At 43.6% G+C, this 17,608-nt stretch overlaps 7 protein-coding genes across 7 annotated transcripts; 5 read left to right on the top strand and 2 right to left on the bottom strand.

The window, feature by feature from the left end:
* Positions 1–1,077: 1,077 nt before the first annotated feature.
* COCVIDRAFT_16285 (hypothetical protein) lies at positions 1,078–1,648 on the top strand (the record flags this gene model as incomplete). Its single annotated transcript, XM_014700821.1, has 2 exons — positions 1,078–1,154; positions 1,225–1,648. 2 exons carry the CDS (start codon positions 1,078–1,080, stop codon positions 1,646–1,648), a joined length of 501 nt encoding a protein of 166 aa, XP_014556307.1.
* Positions 1,649–3,308: 1,660 nt separating this feature from the next.
* On the top strand, positions 3,309–4,697 carry COCVIDRAFT_38081 (hypothetical protein; the record flags this gene model as incomplete). The annotated part of the gene is made up of 6 exons (XM_014700912.1): positions 3,309–3,528; positions 3,588–3,908; positions 3,972–3,997; positions 4,053–4,121; positions 4,192–4,471; positions 4,549–4,697. 6 exons carry the CDS (start codon positions 3,309–3,311, stop codon positions 4,695–4,697), a joined length of 1,065 nt encoding a protein of 354 aa, XP_014556398.1.
* Positions 4,698–6,336: 1,639 nt separating this feature from the next.
* Positions 6,337–7,168, top strand: COCVIDRAFT_16283 (hypothetical protein; the record flags this gene model as incomplete). The annotated part of the gene is made up of 3 exons (XM_014700820.1): positions 6,337–6,597; positions 6,655–6,883; positions 7,092–7,168. The coding sequence occupies 3 exons, from the start codon at positions 6,337–6,339 to the stop codon at positions 7,166–7,168; spliced, it is 567 nt and encodes a 188-aa protein (XP_014556306.1).
* Positions 7,169–9,634: 2,466 nt separating this feature from the next.
* COCVIDRAFT_38080 (hypothetical protein) lies at positions 9,635–10,859 on the bottom strand (the record flags this gene model as incomplete). Its single annotated transcript, XM_014700911.1, has 2 exons — positions 9,635–9,643; positions 9,822–10,859. The coding sequence occupies 2 exons, from the start codon at positions 10,857–10,859 to the stop codon at positions 9,635–9,637; spliced, it is 1,047 nt and encodes a 348-aa protein (XP_014556397.1).
* Positions 10,860–11,899: 1,040 nt separating this feature from the next.
* On the top strand, positions 11,900–12,100 carry COCVIDRAFT_100125 (hypothetical protein; the record flags this gene model as incomplete). Its single annotated transcript, XM_014700910.1, has 1 exon — positions 11,900–12,100. One exon carries the CDS (start codon positions 11,900–11,902, stop codon positions 12,098–12,100), a length of 201 nt encoding a protein of 66 aa, XP_014556396.1.
* Positions 12,101–13,706: 1,606 nt separating this feature from the next.
* COCVIDRAFT_99992 (hypothetical protein) lies at positions 13,707–15,032 on the top strand (the record flags this gene model as incomplete). The annotated part of the gene is made up of 4 exons (XM_014700909.1): positions 13,707–14,001; positions 14,049–14,119; positions 14,175–14,589; positions 14,641–15,032. 4 exons carry the CDS (start codon positions 13,707–13,709, stop codon positions 15,030–15,032), a joined length of 1,173 nt encoding a protein of 390 aa, XP_014556395.1.
* Positions 15,033–15,405: 373 nt separating this feature from the next.
* COCVIDRAFT_99983 (hypothetical protein) lies at positions 15,406–16,602 on the bottom strand (the record flags this gene model as incomplete). Its single annotated transcript, XM_014700908.1, has 1 exon — positions 15,406–16,602. One exon carries the CDS (start codon positions 16,600–16,602, stop codon positions 15,406–15,408), a length of 1,197 nt encoding a protein of 398 aa, XP_014556394.1.
* Between the last annotated feature and the right edge of the window lie 1,006 nt (positions 16,603–17,608).

The following is a 17,608-nucleotide window of genomic DNA, read 5'->3' as shown; positions in this document are numbered from 1 at the left end:
TACGAAAGGATATTAAAAATCTACCTAATAAGCTATTATAGCGGTTAGGTTTATATAGTCGTTTTTCCTACTAGGCCAAATTGTACTCTAGTTCGGATCCTGTTCGGATGTATGTAGGAACGGGTGCTGAGCCGTTACAAGATGGTGCAAGGTGGCCCAAGGAGGGTGAGCTCCTGATAATAATCAAAACAACAGTTTTAATAAAACATTTTTTTATAAAACTATTAAAACTTTAGCGCTGAGATTCGATTAATAGAATCTCTACTCTCAAACTCAAAAACATTTAACTCGTTATACTAGTAATTTCTCTATTAGTATACATTACTCCTCTATAGATAGTTAATATCTTATAAATACTCATTTAAAGTCTATAATATAAATGGTTATATTATTATTTATAAATGAAATTATAGTAGATATATATAAGGTATGTATCTTTTAGAGGATAATTATTTTAGTATACTATAAAGTAATAAGTAAGAAAGACATTAACCTATACTATAACTAAAACTTTCGATAGTATTAAATATTTTACTACACTATATATACATTTTATATTATTCTAGTAGAGCTATATATAGAGAGAGGTGCGTAATGTTAGTGGAGTGCGTAGTAATAGCGTGATGTCAATCACTTAGTCAGCGCACCGCGACAATTACGACGTTCTAGCGTGGACGTCTATAGGCCTTAGTCTTCCCACTCTCCGTTAAGGAGATAACCTATCTTATTATTCGGAACACTGACGAATGTAGTCACCGCGAGAGAATTCCGATACCTGACTACTTTACTCCAGCGCGATGTGGGGGCGCACAGTCATAACATGCGTAAGAAACATAGTCAGACTTTCCTAGCACGTAGAGTTCCAAGTCCTAACACTTACCTATAACATTATCAGCCTATTTACTCTATTTCTATCTACATATACTAAGTTAAAGGCGTAGTTCTTATTTAAACGCTATAGAATTCTATTAGAACTTACTCTGGAATAATCAAAATTCCAGCCTATACGAATTCAACAATTTTAGAAGTTTGAAACTTAAAAATATAAGCTTTACAAATCTAGCAATCACCACCACAATGCATATCTCTAAGCTTGTTTCTGGCGTCGGCCTCGCCTGCATTGCTATTACTAGCGCTCAGCCAATTGAATCAGGGTAAGTCTACGTCTAGTCTTTTAGTAGTGTCTTCTAGTTATAAACACTTAGCTAATCAGAGGTGAAACAGCCATAAGGCCCTAGCCCGTGACGTTGTCGACCGTCGCGACGTCGTCGAACGGGATGTCGTTGATCGCGATGTTGTCGACCGCCGCGATGTTGTCGAACGGGATGTTGTCGACCGCCGCGATGTTGTCGAACGGGATGTTGTCGACCGTCGCGATGTTGTCGACCGTCGCGATGTTGTCGAACGGGATGTTGTCGACCGTCGCGACGTCGTCGAACGGGACGTCGTTGATCGCGATGTTGTCGACCGCCGCGATGTTGTCGANTTGTCGACCGCCGCGATGTTGTCGACCGTCGCGACGTCGTTGAACGGGATGTCGTCGAGAGGGACGTCGTTGATCGCGATGTTGTCGACCGCCGCAACTAACGCAGCACCGCTCACCACTATTCCTCTAGATGGAAAATCCAGAATCTTTGTCATCTTATAAGCTTTGATTACTACTCTTCAGAGCTATTTAATTTAGACATATTCATTCCACTCGTTTACATAGAACCTCGCGTTAGAAAAAAGCAATAAAAACTTCTAACGTTACTACTACTTAATTCTTCTTTACGTTAAAAATAGCCTTAGTTATAATTTCTATTCTTGTTCGTATATTACTTACGTCTTCTATAACTAATATCTCTTTCTCAAGTTATCTACGAATCGTGTAACGTTATAGAGTTTTTACTACCTACGCTAGACGGCTGTCTACGGGTAAAGTAATTAATAACTCTCTCTAAGTTATGTTCATCTCTCTATAACTACTATTTATAAAAAAAGAAATATATAAATCTTAGAAAATACTATATCTATCTACGTAGCATTTTCAATATTATCTATATTCATAAATCCTAATACTTACTTTCTTCTATAGATTTAGATACATATATAAACTCCACTTAGAAAGCCTAGAGCTAGATGTAATCTCTTTCTTTTCTTCTAATAGTTTAGAATAGAAATCTATTATTGGCTGAGTCTTGTAGGGAACTACTAGAAGCTAAAGATTATTGTATTAATTAGGCTATAAAGAGGGTCTAAGGTCTAAGGTCTACTTATACTATTCGTGCTATTCTCTACCCCTCTTCTGGCCTTACTACGGTAGATACAACCTATTCTATGATATAATTTATTATAATATAAGAATTATACATATGAAATCAAAAATTAAACCAAAAGTGTTAGTATAATATAGATTTTATAGTAAAAATGATAATTTTACTTTTTAATAATAGTATCTATTATTTCTATTCTAGGTAGAGTATGAATAGTAGTAACTAGAGTGCCTTTAGCGAGGTATTTACCTTATATCCAAGCTCGGTCTTTCTATAGATAAGTTGTCTTCTATACTACTATATCTTAACTCTACTTAATATAATTATATTCCTATATAGTTTACAATATTTACGTTTTAAAGAAGGGTTACGCTAGAGTATCTAAGATGGTTATCTAAGCGCTGCTCGGACGGGTAAGGAGAAGCCGGGTGGTTAGAGTAATGCCCAAATTCTACACTCCTTATTTGAACTTAGTTTAGGTAGTGCGCGTAGCTTAAACTTAGATTCTATCTAGGAGCTATCCTAAGCGCCTTTAGCCCGTTATACTATAGTAGCTATCCTTCTTACTATACTAAAAAAACTCCATTTAATTATATACATAAAAAAGTAGCTTAAGAAGTACATAGTTTTTGTGTTATTATTGATCTTAGTAAGATGCGCTATGTAGAGCCTTGCATTTTTGATCTACTGGGTGCACTGTAGTACTACCTAGGACATACTGGTGGAAGTCTGACTAAGGCTCTATACCTAGATAAGTAATAAAAACATAACTTTAGAACGCGCGACAGAATAAGCACTGAGTCAACAGCAAAGCACTATCAAGTCATCCTCGGACGACACATGCCTAAAGAACTGAGTCAGGCACTAAGCTATACTAACGGTGTTGACCTAACATCTCCTTGCAGCGTGACTTCCGATTAACTGGCCTCTTAGTGGGATGTAAACCCGCGTAAATAGTCAATGAACGTGAACGTCTCTTGCCCTCCAAGTTTTTGTCCTTATAGTACTTGAACCCTACATTAGTCAAGTACGAAAAAAAATACATCATCCGCAATGGGATGGTTACTTGAACAAGAAGCGCCAAAAGCAACTCCATTAGGCGGAGGGCCCTACTCTCGTCTCACGGAACCTATGAAGTTGTCTAACGCCCTTGATGGGGTTGAGTATGTTGATATTACATCTCTTCTGGGTCGAGAATATCCGAAAGCTAGTATCACCGAATGGATAAACGCTCCAAACAGTGATGAGCTTATCCGAGACTTGGCCATAACTGGTGAGTGGAAACACTAATCGAAGACGATATGCAGTACAAGCACTGACACTCCCGGGTAGTCTCGCAACGTGGAGTCGTCGTCTTTCGAGCTCAGGACGACGTAGACAATGAAATGCTGAAAAAGATTGCTCTCAGGCTTGGCGAACTGACTGGGCGACCAGAAGAGTGCGGGCTTCACATCCACCCAGTCTTCAACAGCGCGAGGGAGGGCCTGGAGGAGGACAACCAGATTAATTGTGTCAGCTCCGTCGATCGCAAGAAGCTTTACAATAGCAAGAAAGCCCAATCACACAATAATTGGCATTCGGATGTGGGCTTTGAGGCTGTCCCGGGCGATTATTCCGTCTTTATCGTGCCAGAAATTCCGGAGACTGGAGGAGGCATGTACATTGAATGCGCCAGATTTCTATGTGAAGGATACGGGCTAACGCAAGAGTTCATAGACACCATGTTTGCATCCGGATGCGAGGTGAGTGACATAACGCGATCGATCTGCTGACCTCAAACTAACGCCCATATCTCAGCTTTACGATCGTCTTTCGAAGCCCTTGCAGCAGTTCGTTGAGAGCCTCACGATCATCAATGGAAGCCCGGTATATGCCCACGGCAAATTTTATCTATGAGTCATACGGTTTTGTGGGTCTGCTGACATGTTGATAACAGTCATTGGAGGACGCAGTGCGAGCAGACAACCCCAATCTGTATGCCAAAGACCGTGGCTGTCCTCAAAACTCCGGCCTTCACTTCCGACACGAACAGCCCTTTGTGCGCACGAATCCGGTCACGGGATGGAAGTCGATTTATGCCCTGGGTCAGAACACGATATCGATCAAGGATCTGGCACCAGAAGAGAGCCAGATGCTGCTCGACTGGATCATCAGCATCCTGTATAAAAACCATGATACAACTGTCAGGATCAAATACCTACATCGGAACGATCTCGGTAAGTCCCCCATTTGAAATGAAGAAGCCACGGAACGATGCATATATGATTGATTGTAGTGCTGAATCATTTTATAGTCATCTGGGACAACCGGAGCACATTTCATTGTGTGACATGGGATTACGATCATCTTGGACATCGCAAAGGGAAGCGAGCACTAGGTATTGGCGAGAAACCGTATTTTGATCCTAATTCGAAATCGCGTACGGAAGATCTTGGCTATTAGAGACTTCGATTTTAATCTACTAGATATAGTCAGTATATATTACACTTTAGCTCATATAATACTATCTACTATTTCTTAGTATCAATTTATCAATATTAACATGATTATATAATCACGTTTATAACTACTTCTATTAAGTTCTTAATTAGTAATAGTAAGATAAAAAGATCTTTCAGCTTCTTAAGAATAGTTTTAGTATACTATAATACTAATAGAACTATATATTATTAATATTATACGTTAATGGCACTAATATATATATAATATATAGTATATAATTCTATTTAACGTCTAGACGTACTACTACTACGACAACAACAGCTACTACTACTACTACTTATTATAAGTAATAAGAAGAATTCTCTTCTTAATAAACGACGAGATGGCGGAAGGCCTATAGACATCTACGTTAGAAAGTAATAATTAATGCAGAGCGCTAATTACGTAATATAGTATCTCGCTAAGATAGACTATCTAGAGATACTAGAACCTTAAAAGGTACTAGAATATCTAGAAATGCTAAAGATATTAGAGATACTAGAGGCTTAGCTAGATACTAAGACTAAAGTCATAAGCATATAAAGATAGATAGATTTTATTATTTACTCTTATTTTAGTTAAGTTAAATTATACTTTCTTACTAGTTACTTTACTTAATAAGATTATTACTTATTAGTCTATTCAATATAGATTAGTAGTTATTAAACCTTTATTACCTTATATTTAAGTACACTACTCTACTACATCGCTAGATAAACTCTTACAGCGCTCCTTACACCATCTCACTCGCTCTAACCTAGATCGAGCTTAGAAAAGTATTAGCACTTAACTCTATGTAACATAGAGTCTTATATAATTGTAACTTAACCTCTACCTCTATCTAACTCTTAGTAACCTAATCTCTACCTTTATCTAATTTTAGTACTAAGATTAGGTAGAGATATAGTAGGGTCGTATAGGCTATATAGGTTAGGTAGAGGTTAGGGTCTTATATAATCGCTACCCTACTATACCCCTACCTAACTCTTGGCAACCCTACCCCTACCTAACCTCTACCTAAATACTAGTCTAGTATCTACGCGTAGTACTATATATTACTAGTTTTAATAGATTTTAAAATCTTACCCTTATAAACAATAGGCAGAAAGTAAGAGCTTAGTAAGCTATGATAGAACTAGGTTGATGAATTGTTTCTCTTGTTGAGAATCAGGGTTAGAATAAAATAGTAACACGTGACGAGCGGGTCGCGAGGCCTCCTCTCTTGGCGTGGCGAAAGATTCTGAATCGCAACTCATTTATACATTATTTACGCGCGATAGCTCTTGAATAAGCAGAATGCTTATGAAAAGGCAGCACTGCGTAGATAAAAATTGGATATACGAGACTTCATGGCCTGATGTTGGGACATAAACGGGGCTTCAATGGCCTGATGCTAGATATTAATGGGGCTCGGATGGCCTTAACGAGGCTGAGGGCATATTGGTCGCACAATGATACCTAGTGTAGTAATGGAAATAATTATAGCCTTCTCTTGACTACTGTGTGGTATGATCAGGCTATTAAAGATATAGTATAAAAGACCTTGCAAGCAGTCGTTATACTGCAATTCAACAAACCCGAAATCATCGCATCCACCATCATGCTGTTTAATCTGTCTTTTACTTCGTTGCTCGTCGGCCTGTTTGCCATCCAAACCGCCTTTGCAGCGGTGGTCCAACCCCTCGAAGTGCGCGAGACCAGCAACTGCCCTAAACGCCGGTTCAGCATACAGGCGTCGAGCGGCGTTAACTCCCTGACCGGCTCCATGAGCTATTCCGTCATGTTAGTCGACGAAAAAGACAAACCACATCCCGAATTCACAAGTTGTATCTTCCCTGGTACAAAGTTTCAATTTGGTGCTGTTAGTAACCTCTCTTTTCTTTTCTGCCTTGTTACTTTGCTTTGCTAACATCGCCAGGGTTGTAAATGGTTCGTACCCGGTAGTACGGCGCGCATCACCAAGGACGGATATTGGTGGGAAGTCAAACACGACGGATTTTTTGCTGGGGCACTGTATAAGGGTGATGTTCATGTTCGCGGAAATGGCTGCACGAATACGCAAAAGTGTAAATCGTCGAGAACACAGCAGTGTGAGCCTAGTCCGGATGGGAAACAGCCTAACTGCGTTCTGACTACGTATGTGGATTGTAAGCAGTGATTCTGAGGAAGATAGGAAGGCAGCTAATCTAGGGAGTTGTTTGAGATGTTTGTCAGGGTTTAGATGGAGAGATGGGGTGAAGGTCGAGGTTGGAGTGTTAGCTTAGCGGAATGTGTTTAGATGTTCTTGTGTCTCTAGATATCTTTTGAGAAACAAGAGAAGCAAGGAGCAACAGCCTGTTTCTACTACACTTTTAGTCTGTATCTCAAGCTTTGGTCTGCTCGTTAGCGTGATGTACAAGTTAAGCACCATCGCTAACGTAAAACACCAGTAGGATGTTGACCTAACACAGTATGGGTATGAATTTCTTGCACATTATCAAATTCTAAAAAAGAACCGAAATGACATAACCTGGTTTATTACTTAAACAACATACAAAGACTATTGCACGCGTGATGTTCATGACTTAGCCACAATCTTGTTTCGCAATACTTAGTGGCTCCTACTTGAATTATTCTACAAATCGGCTAACGCCTCACAGCCATCCCACGTTTACGCTCCGCCATCTCAACGTTCGTGCTCTAGTTGGCGGGCGCGCCCGCAACAAAACAAGCCGCTTGGCGTGTGGTTGAATACTACTCCAGTGTCCAATGAGTTACCCCAAGACTTCCTAGGATAAGCCGGCTACTGGCCGGAGCGTGAACGTGGGAGAAAAGCTTAATGCTTACTGGGAAAAATTTAATCTTATTGGTACGGAGTAAGGTTTGATAATTTGCTGATAGTACTACTGCTGTTGTGCACGCATATAAGCTCATAATTGTGTGCGTAAGAAAGGCTGTGCTTTGCCATGTTTAGTACTGCCGCTGTACCTGTCTTGAAGCATCGCATCGCAAGCCGCCACAGCCTGAAAATATATCTTCAGCCCTTCCAATACTTACATTTCTCTCTCGTAATTCTAAATTTCCTGCTTCGTGAACTTGAGTTCTTGTGCGGCGCTTTCCCTACACACGTTCAAGTCAAGCCGCTTGTCGATTCAGCGCGGAACTACTATCTCAGCCCAGCCGCACGGCGCCTTGCATGCCGTCAGACCACACAAGCACACACTCTCTCATAAGACATCGTCGTTGCCCCTCTCTGTATCTTTACCCGCATGTCTAACAACCTGGTTCCGCATGTCCAAACTTCAATCTTGCGCCACAAAGAAAGAAACAACGATAGAAAAGGAGGATGTGCGCATACTCAACCTTACATGCTCGTCAAACAAGCCATGCGATCGCTATCTGTCCGTACTAGCCACCTTACTTTATTCCTAATCTGTATACCGCTTTCGCTACACCAATTTAATATCTTGATTTCTTCGACATTTCTCATCGCAGAAATTGTTACTCGCTTTGACTCACTGTACTACTAAGCATCGTACTGCACGACAAAAATCGGCTCTTCGAAACGTTGCGTCACATATCTGTCCGCAACACCATGTCTAGACGCATGTCGCAACGCGCATTGAGATCGCATATTGTTCTTTTTGACTCAGAAGTATGAAGATTGTGCGGAGAGGTGTTGCCAGAGTATAATGCGGTCTGTAACAGGGATTAAGAGCTCGAAGATATACTGCGACTTTGACGACTATACGATGGTTATATTTTGGGAGTGAGGTTGTGCTAAGAGGTAGGTTGGATTAAGCGGCTTGATAGGAATGCCGAGTTTACTGGCTCGTATACTGAGCTCTTGGCGAAACGGTGGGCTATTGAGGAATACGAACCAGAGGGGCAGAAGAGGCAAGGCATTAGTATGGACGGGGGAACGACATGGCGCCATGGAAAACTCGTTGCTATAAGAAAACAAATGCAGGGAGCTGGCAGGAAAGCGAGTTGATTGGGAAGCGCAACATACCCATGGTGACAGAAAATCAAATTTTAATTTCTTAGACTATCGAACTCAGTGGTTTGACGTAGTTATGAGTGGTAATGAGACATGCAGACATGTCGTTCTTCTAGAGGTGCATTGATGTACTTACCCCGACAGAAACTTGTAATTATATCCACCTGACTGTGAGCTTCAGGATGTTGGTCAGATTCAGCTACATGCGCTGAAGTGCGAACATGTGTACAATTTGCAAGTCTAGATTGAAAGACCGCCGTCACCTCTTTCTCGTTTGAGACTTTCTTCACAATACTGATGGTCGCCATATTATATATCGACAAAATAGTGTGATGATTTATCGAAATTTATCTACAGCGCTTATCGAGAAAGTATAGTTGTGTTCATGCTTGTCGCTATGTTCACGAGCATATCCTGCAGCGCCGCGATACCGTCTGCGTGTAAGACATCCTAAGCCGTGGCCCGGACTCCGATACTAACAAAACCGCTTAGCTTCTTTACCGTGTCTGAGTCCGCGTAGCTGTAGGCTTTAGATATATACACGCTGTCGCAGAGCGTAGAATTAAGGTAGCGATGCAGGGTAGCGGTGCGTTTTGAGGTCGATGGTGATAACCTTGCCAGCTAGGCGGGCGCCGATTATGTACTTAGGTGTTGCGCCAAAGGGTCATAAAGAAGTCTAAGGGACGCAAGGTGGTCGCTGTACCGTTTGTGACGGGCGTAGAAGTGGAGACGCCCTAGCAGTTGATGCCCAAACGGCCAGGGACTAGCAGACAGGGATCATGCAGTTGCCAGTCGTGCAAGTTAGCAGCGTATTATCAATTTCAATGTTAGTGCTGGTATGGATGCCGTACAAAATGGCAACTTTAATTTCAGCAGAAATTGACTCTAAGCCACTGAGCATCTCCAACGTGTGAGTCTGCTAGAGTGGCTCTATTTAGTCTTGTAAAGTCAGGATAGCAGCCTCGTCATCATGTGCAATGAAGGGAATCGACATAGATAGCAAAGACTGTTGCACGAGCGGTACAGTGTATATAGGTGGAGCTAAGGACAGCTACTCGTTCGAATAAATCTTAGATGTTTCTTCAAATGAATGTATCTTCGTTCACCGAGGCCTCCCAGCTCTTGTAGTGGTCTATTATCGTTTCTTGCAAAGGCCGATATACGATGCCTAGCTCTGTAACACTTCTCTTGTTATTGACCCTGAATTTAATTCCTAGATTCAATGACATCCATTTCTGAGTTAGCCCAAACAACGGCCCTACAACTCTAGTGATCATTCTCGGAATCTCATGCCCAGGTATGCGGAAGGAAGCTGAGCAGTGATTACGTATAATGACAGATATTTCCTTGAAACTGGTCATGTGTTGGTGAGCGACAATGTATCGGCCATTTGTTGTTGTGATTTGTGCGGCTCTTATGTGCGCCTGAGCAACTTCGCGTACGTCGACTGTAGTGAACCAGAGGTTTGGAACCCCAAACCACAGTTTCCCTCTCATCAGCTCGTCCAGAAGGAACAAGCTTCCGGAGTCAGAGTTGGGTGAGAGTGACGGCCCAAGCACCAAACCCGGATTGATTGTAACTAACTTCCATCTCTTCTTTGCTTGAGCCTCGTACAATGTCCATGCCTCTTGTTCAGCTATTGTCTTTGAATAGTGGTAAGCATTATGAGTAGCTGAGCTGGTGGTGTTATGGTATTCCTCGGCCAGGGTATTGTTATTCATTCTCAGAACATCAGCGTAGTCACCAAAGATCGCTCCAACAGTCGATGTCATAACAACCAACTCTACACTCGTACTACGTTCGACTGCGGCTATGACATTTCGAGTACCTTGTAAAGCAGGTTCAATGACTTCTTTCTCGGCATTTTTGATCTGCTCTTCCATTAAGAAAGGTGATGCGACATGATAGACTGTTACACAGTCCTGCGCTGCGATATCAAACGATCTTGCAACATTAAGGTCTGCTTCGAACAGATTCAGCTTTCCAGGCCACTCCTTCTGCATCTTAAGTAGATGACTGATCTTCTTCTCATTTTTCAAGTCGCGCACTGTTGCATTCACAGTATCACCGAGCTCAAGGAGCTGCTTTACCAAGTGGCTTGCGATGTAGCCACTCGCTCCCGTGACCAGCGACCTTGTAGGCATCTTGTTCCAGTTTTCTGTATTCAAAGTGGGTATCGGTGCTAAGAAATAGAACGAGGATGAAATCTGAAGCGGTGTACAAAGATTATTAGTGTATGATGATGCTGGATTAACTGCTCTCTTATATAGTTCACCGAAAGATGCCGCGCGGCCTCGGATATCGCTCTGCCAAGGCGTCCGTACAACCACATGCTATACTGTAAGTGGTCATAGCTTGCAACATTCCATTGATTACAACTAGCTCCATCATTGAACTTTTGACCCCGAGAAGATGCGTACACAGTTACTCTCTAGAGCGGGTACGTAATGCTTACTTGGGCTACAACAAATCACTGCTAGCGGTCTACGGACAATACATTTGCCTAACACTATAGGATATTTCGAATAGGTTACTGCTCCAATATACCGGGCCACGCAGACGCGATAAGAATTTCAAAGGTTTTCTAATTGTACAGGACATTTAGACCTGCCATATGCAGGCTACAGCTCCGCTTCATCAATCAATTGTCTGGATTCAAGCCTCCAAACCTTACCGCAAAACACGGCAAACGCTCTGCAGAATAACTGTAAGGTTCCGCACATTCTTAAATCCCTCACATACATTTCCTAACACTTACCATAACTATACGCTGATATATCCACGGTCTAGATGATTAAATTCTAGACAGATCTCATGATGTGGTAAGGCTAGCAGAATTTTCCATCTATTGCATTACCGCTAGATGTTATGCCGCATTTCATCAACCGTTTAGCTTTACTCAGCAAACAACACACTCGGCATTCCTTCTCCACCATAGTTTAATACTATTCGGGCAAGGGCATTGGTATGACGTGCAGAGATATTCCAAAGGTCATTCCGTCATTGTTATTGATGCAGCGGATAAGCCGAGGGAGGACATCATTTGCTCGATCGAGCAAGGTACTGTCGGCCATATCGCTGATGATGTGGGGGCTGCCATTCGTGGTCCTTGAGCAGCGGTACTAAGGCCGCTATTTCGTCCGTGTAGATCTCTCGGAAGCTAGTCTCCAACTATTGAACAAAGATGAAGCTGTGGCTGACATGGCATACTTTGCTGAGAATTGCTCGTTCAAAAACCACCATGGACTGGACGCCTCCATGCTGCCTGTCAATGCGCCATGGATATCGTACGGGCACTGGATTGCCGGTATGGAGGCTGCCTTACTACGCAAAACGTATCCAAAGCCGCTTTGAGGTGCGATCGCATCCTCGATTCCTCTCTTAGCCATGCAGAACGTGTGGCAGTACTTTGAAGCCATTCGACTGCAAGCAGATCCTCTCTGCATGCAGGTTGTCACCACAGTTGTGGCTGATATTGATAATGAGATTGTCGGAGCTGACAATGATGAGAACGGAGAGACAATCATCACCAAGTCATTAGTACAGTATCGGGAATGTTCAACCTAAGTGGCGAGAATACAATATGCGATTTCGTGAACTAGAGGTCGTAACACCTCTAGGATTATGGCAGAGGCGGCCGTGAGATGAGACGCAAAAAGATAATCGGGCCTGTGAGTGGTTCTGCTTAAATCTGACGCAAAGAATTACATTAGAAAAATCGGCCGACAGGCAAAAAGGCCTGGCGGAGCAGAGTTTAAGGCCATTTTCCAAGGCTAAGTAGGAGAAGATTTTGCCTATCATATTCGCCACTACTTAGCTCTCGGCCATGAGGAAGATAGATCGCAAGGCTACTAGTGCTCGAACGACAAAGTGTTTTCTCTTGGAGAGATACGCCTTTCTAAGACTGAATCTCAGCGGATTGATCTGACCCAGGTCTAGCGATTGTGATATTGGCAAGCCTGTACTCAGTCACGTACATGCCGTTGGAGCCACCTTAAGATGATTGCAAATTAATTGATTCTCTGTAGTAGGGTTACTTCTCCGCAGCTAAGCCATGTCCACTGCCAGCAGTCCTCTCACGTTCTCTCAGCAAGTTCCACTTGACACAGGTCTATCGTTTTGCTTATAAGTTCCGTAAGCTCTTCTTCAATCGACAGTTCTGTCATTTATCTAATATATACTGTTTGACAACTTGCCCTATCATATCGTATGATAATAAGAAGCGGCTTATTTGATGCGTATAGCCTTGTTACATCACTAACACAAGATACACGAACTTCTAGCGTCATTCTAGCTCTAATTAAGCACTTCTACGATCCTGCAGGGCCCTAACGCTAAGTCTAACAAAGTTTAGTTTTACAATGGGGAGGGGCATCCCGACCGAGTAAGGTATGAGTTGGCTGACCTTAGATTGTCGCTAGGATGAAATCGCTTCCGCCTCGTTCATCGGACTTCCTTGCGAAATTTGACAAGATCCTCTCGATTCGCCCTCAATTTCTAGTGCTACGTGCTGCGTCGGGTGATTGTCGGAACAATTTCTAGGATCTCTGAATCGTGGTACAAAGACTTTGCAGATCGTGTCTTGTAGCGTGCTACTAGTGCAGCCTCTAAAGCAGGAGATTTTCATTGCCGAAAGGTGCGCTAACACAATTTGCATCATTTCTCCGAAAAGTGGCTTGCCCTTGTGTAGCGCGAACATGATTGACAGCAGCGATTAGGGGGCTGATCGTGGTCTAGCGAGAAATAGTTCCACAGTTTGACGTCTGAGTGCGAGAAAATCATGCCGCGTCCCTGAGAGTCATTGGCAGTGAGGGTTCTAGTAGAAAGCCTAGAGTTCAGCGCCTACCCCGAGCCGTGTTTACTTATCAAGCCAACTCCTGAACACTTCCTCTAAAGGAACCCAACTGCTCAGATGAAACAAATCTCCTTTATCGCTCTTACGCTCTCTTTAGACCCCCCGAAAGCAAAGTCATCCTCTGCTATATCTCAAGATGATCAACGCCTCTGGTCTCCCGCGTGACACCAATGCCCTGGTTAGTCGCGGGGGCGGTATTCACGTGCCTCCCGAAGTGATTGCCAGTTGGCCGACTCCCAATTACATCTCTCCAGAGGAAAGGACATGGGGCGCCCCAGCAGCTCTGTCCATTTTGTTGGTGGTAACGCTTCTCGTCTATGTCGCCCGCATGTGGGCACGACTGACCATGACCAAAAACGCTGGTGCTGATGATGCTGTTGTAAGCATATCGATGATACCCTTGATAGGACTATCGATTGCCACAATTCTCGGTATGAGCATTTATATCAGCCATCTTGTCACAACTAACATATTTAAGGCGTGAAGATTTATGGCTTCCAATGGCATATGTGGGATCAAACACCGACAACAAAGAACACAACAACATACGTAAGATCCGGGCTCACTTTTCTATTCTTCAATGAAGCTCATTGAAAATATCTAGGTCACCATGGCAATCGAACTCACTTACTTGCTTTCCACGACGCTGATCAAAATTTCAATCTTGCTCTTCTACCGCCGGCTGACTGGCTCCTCAACTACCAGATTTATATACCTAGTATGGGTATGCATAGCGGCTTGCATTCTGTATTTCTTCACTTTTATTATTCTTATTTTCTTCACCTGCTCTGTAGCTGTTGGACGAAAGGATTGTGCCGAAGAAGGACCATTCATAGTCTCTGTCACGGCTGTTTCAACCGTGCAAGACCTTGTTATCTGCCTGCTTCCTGCTATCCTTATCTATAAGCTTCAAATGCCCAAGCGCCAGAAGCTCGCAGTCTGTGGCATTTTTGGCTTGGGTCTTGTGACCACGATCTGTGGTATCATGAGATTATATTATGCAATTTATCTTTACTATTGTAAGTATCGCAATAGAGCATTATAGAATCATCCGACTTATCATAATCTAGTCACATACGATGCGACATGGTACGCCTATTATGGCTGGATTTGGACCGTACTCGAAGCCGACCTAGGCTTGATCTGTGCGTCAGCTCCAACACTTCGAGTCTTTTTCCGCCACTCTTTAGGCTCGACGTCTTCACATACCAGTGATCCGCGATCTGGGGCCAATAACCCATCTTCTGGTGTTCTGTCGAATAAAGCAACCCACTCGAGGCCGATAACGTGGAATGGTGGGAGCAAAGATGTGGAATCTGAAGGAGAGAACATTTACTTAGACAGTATAAAGGTCGAGCGGGGCTTGAGCAGCAGGATCGACGCAAGGGACGATGCAAGCCAGAAGAGTGATTCCAGCACCCGAAATCTTACAACAATAATCCATGGGCCTATGTCGAAGTAATAAGGTCAACACCCTTTCATGATATACTATAGAATACCAGAATTTCAGTAACATTCCCTTAAAAAAGTGTGCGCTCAATGGCAAGGCCGAAAAAAACGCTCCTAGCATGATAGTGGAATATTGATAGAGCTTTGATTGCCTAACCACTCTTTGGAGACTCAGTACAGACGTTGGCAGCGATTTTAATACATAGTTTACTTTATGCCTCGCCAAATGGAATAGTTCGGGACAAAAGTTATCTAATTCCACACTTTTTCTACTCTAATCGACGTAATTGAATCTATCCATGGAAACATTAGGGTCTTGTCCATCTATCTATTTGCCATCCAAAAATCAAACGCTCTTCCCTTTTTTTTAAAATCAAAATCAAAGATCAACCGGCGAAATTCCAGCACTGAGACTGGAAAATGGGAGCATTAACGTTGAACAGCGTCTTGCTGAAGATAGTTCCAACGTAGGCAACAACATCCATGTTGAAGGTGCTCGCGAACCAGGCGCCGTTAGGGCAGGTAGCCGTGTCTGGTTTAGTGAAGGTGACGCCTGAACTACTGGCATACGCAAAATCGAGGTCAGCAGAGAAGGCGTTGATGATCTGAGGCTTGACTTCAAATCCGGTCGACAGGTCAATGGCGCCTTTGAAAACGCGAATACCAAGGGCGAGGTTCAAGTCGAGATACGGGTTGAGCTGTAGTGACACCTCGGCGTTGACATTGGAAGAGACGGTGGTCTCGGGTTTCCAACCACTACTGGAGGACTTATCGGAGTCAAGGAGATCGAGGTGGACCTGCCCACTGACAATCTCGGTGTGGAGACCGAGGGTGGCATCGACAGTACCTGATGCTGCAAACTCGACACCAAGACCGAATTGTGCGATAGGGCCGACATCGAGAATTCCAGGAATGCTAAAAGCTGAGACAGACGCAGAAAGCGGCTGGTAGTTGTAAAGGTCGGAAGAGAAGGAAGCAGCGACAGTCGTAGATACGTTGAGATTCACGGAACCGGAGTAGTCGACGTCAAGATACATCTTGCTGGGCTTGAACTTGAGAAAGTTGAAACGGAAGCCGCCCTTGACACGGATATTGCTGTCGAACCTCGCTGTATCGACGACAATCTTGAGATTTTCCGTGTCGATGATGGTACCATGAATCTCGCCGCCGATTGACGCCTCGAGATCTCGCTTGGCAGGAGCCGTGATAGTATCAAATTCGACAACGGCATCTTCACTTTGCTCATCTAGAGCAGAGCGTTTGCCAGAAGCAGTAGCAGTGAGAGAAGCCTCATCAAAAACAAGGTCAGAAACGGTGTAGAAACCACGCTCATCGGCAGTGTTGCAGTCGCCATCCGGAGAGTAAGTGATGATGATGAAGTCGGATTTAGGCCATGCGCCAGAGGCGGCTTTGACAGCAGCAGTATCGCTAAAGGTCATGGACACAGCGGCGTCAGCGCACTTGACGGAGGCGATTCCGGCGACTTCTTCCAACACCACGGCAGGCTGCTTCATAGCAACGTCAACCAAGGCCGACATGCCCTCAGCACCATATCCAAGGACAATTTCCTTGGCCGGCACCATATTTTCCTGTCTGGCCTGGAGGCTGGTGACCAGACCGGACTTGAGAGCCTGGGGGCGCGGGATGGGCTTTAATATGACTGGAGGTCCAGTCTTACCACCTGTTTGTCGGGACTCGAGATTTTTGAGGTGACCGGGCTTGACTCCAGGCCTGTGAATAGGTTTTAGAATTGTAGGCAGCGTTTGACCTGGTGCCTGTCTCATATCGGCACTGTTGAAAAGAGACGGCTTCAGTCCATCGAGTCGCTGGACAGGGCGAGCAACGGCATCGTTGTCATTACTGGGCAATACTGCAGCGCTGGTGAACCCAGTGAACGCCGCGATTAAGCAATGCAAAGAACTAGAAGTCTTCATGGCTGCTGTAAGATGATAGTACTTGAACGAGAGGCAAGCAGAACGGCGCTGCAACGATAATCAACAGAAGCGAATGACTGTGATTATGGAAACAAAAAGAAGGTGTTAAGGAAAAGACTGGATGCTGTGGGGTGAGGAGAAGAAAAATGAGATATGGAGAGAGTGAGAGCTTTATAACATGCATTGTGATGTCTTTCCGAAGTGTTTGAATCGTGCATTGAGCTGGATACCAAGCGTTGCTATTGTGATGCCAACTATCTAGTGGCATCTGATATGGTTTGAGGGAGCTTATTGATCCTTGCATCATGTAACTCTTCGCATCGAGGTGTGAATGTGAATGGCTACCAATAAAGTAAACCCCTGTTGGCCGTAGTTATGCCTGGGGTTGGATATGCGCCATGCAATGACAGCTACTAACAGGGTTCATTACACGGGGTTGAACGTCCTTGAACTAGGAAGCTCTGCCGAACTACCCGATGAGCAGGGTTTCTTTTTCGATTTGAAGTATGGCAAAATACTCAATATGTAGATATCCGCTTACTTTGTGCTCACTTGCACCTAGAGTGAAGACGAAGAATTTCCTGTAGAGGTCAGTCGTTGACTACGGTACTAGTAGCGACACTATGACCTGGTTTTCAACCTCCAATGATCTCCG

Source organism: Bipolaris victoriae, assembly GCF_000527765.1.
Source record: "Bipolaris victoriae FI3 unplaced genomic scaffold scaffold_45, whole genome shotgun sequence".
NCBI lineage: Eukaryota > Fungi > Ascomycota > Dothideomycetes > Pleosporales > Pleosporaceae > Bipolaris > Bipolaris victoriae.
This window is presented reverse-complemented; position numbering and strand designations above follow the sequence as displayed.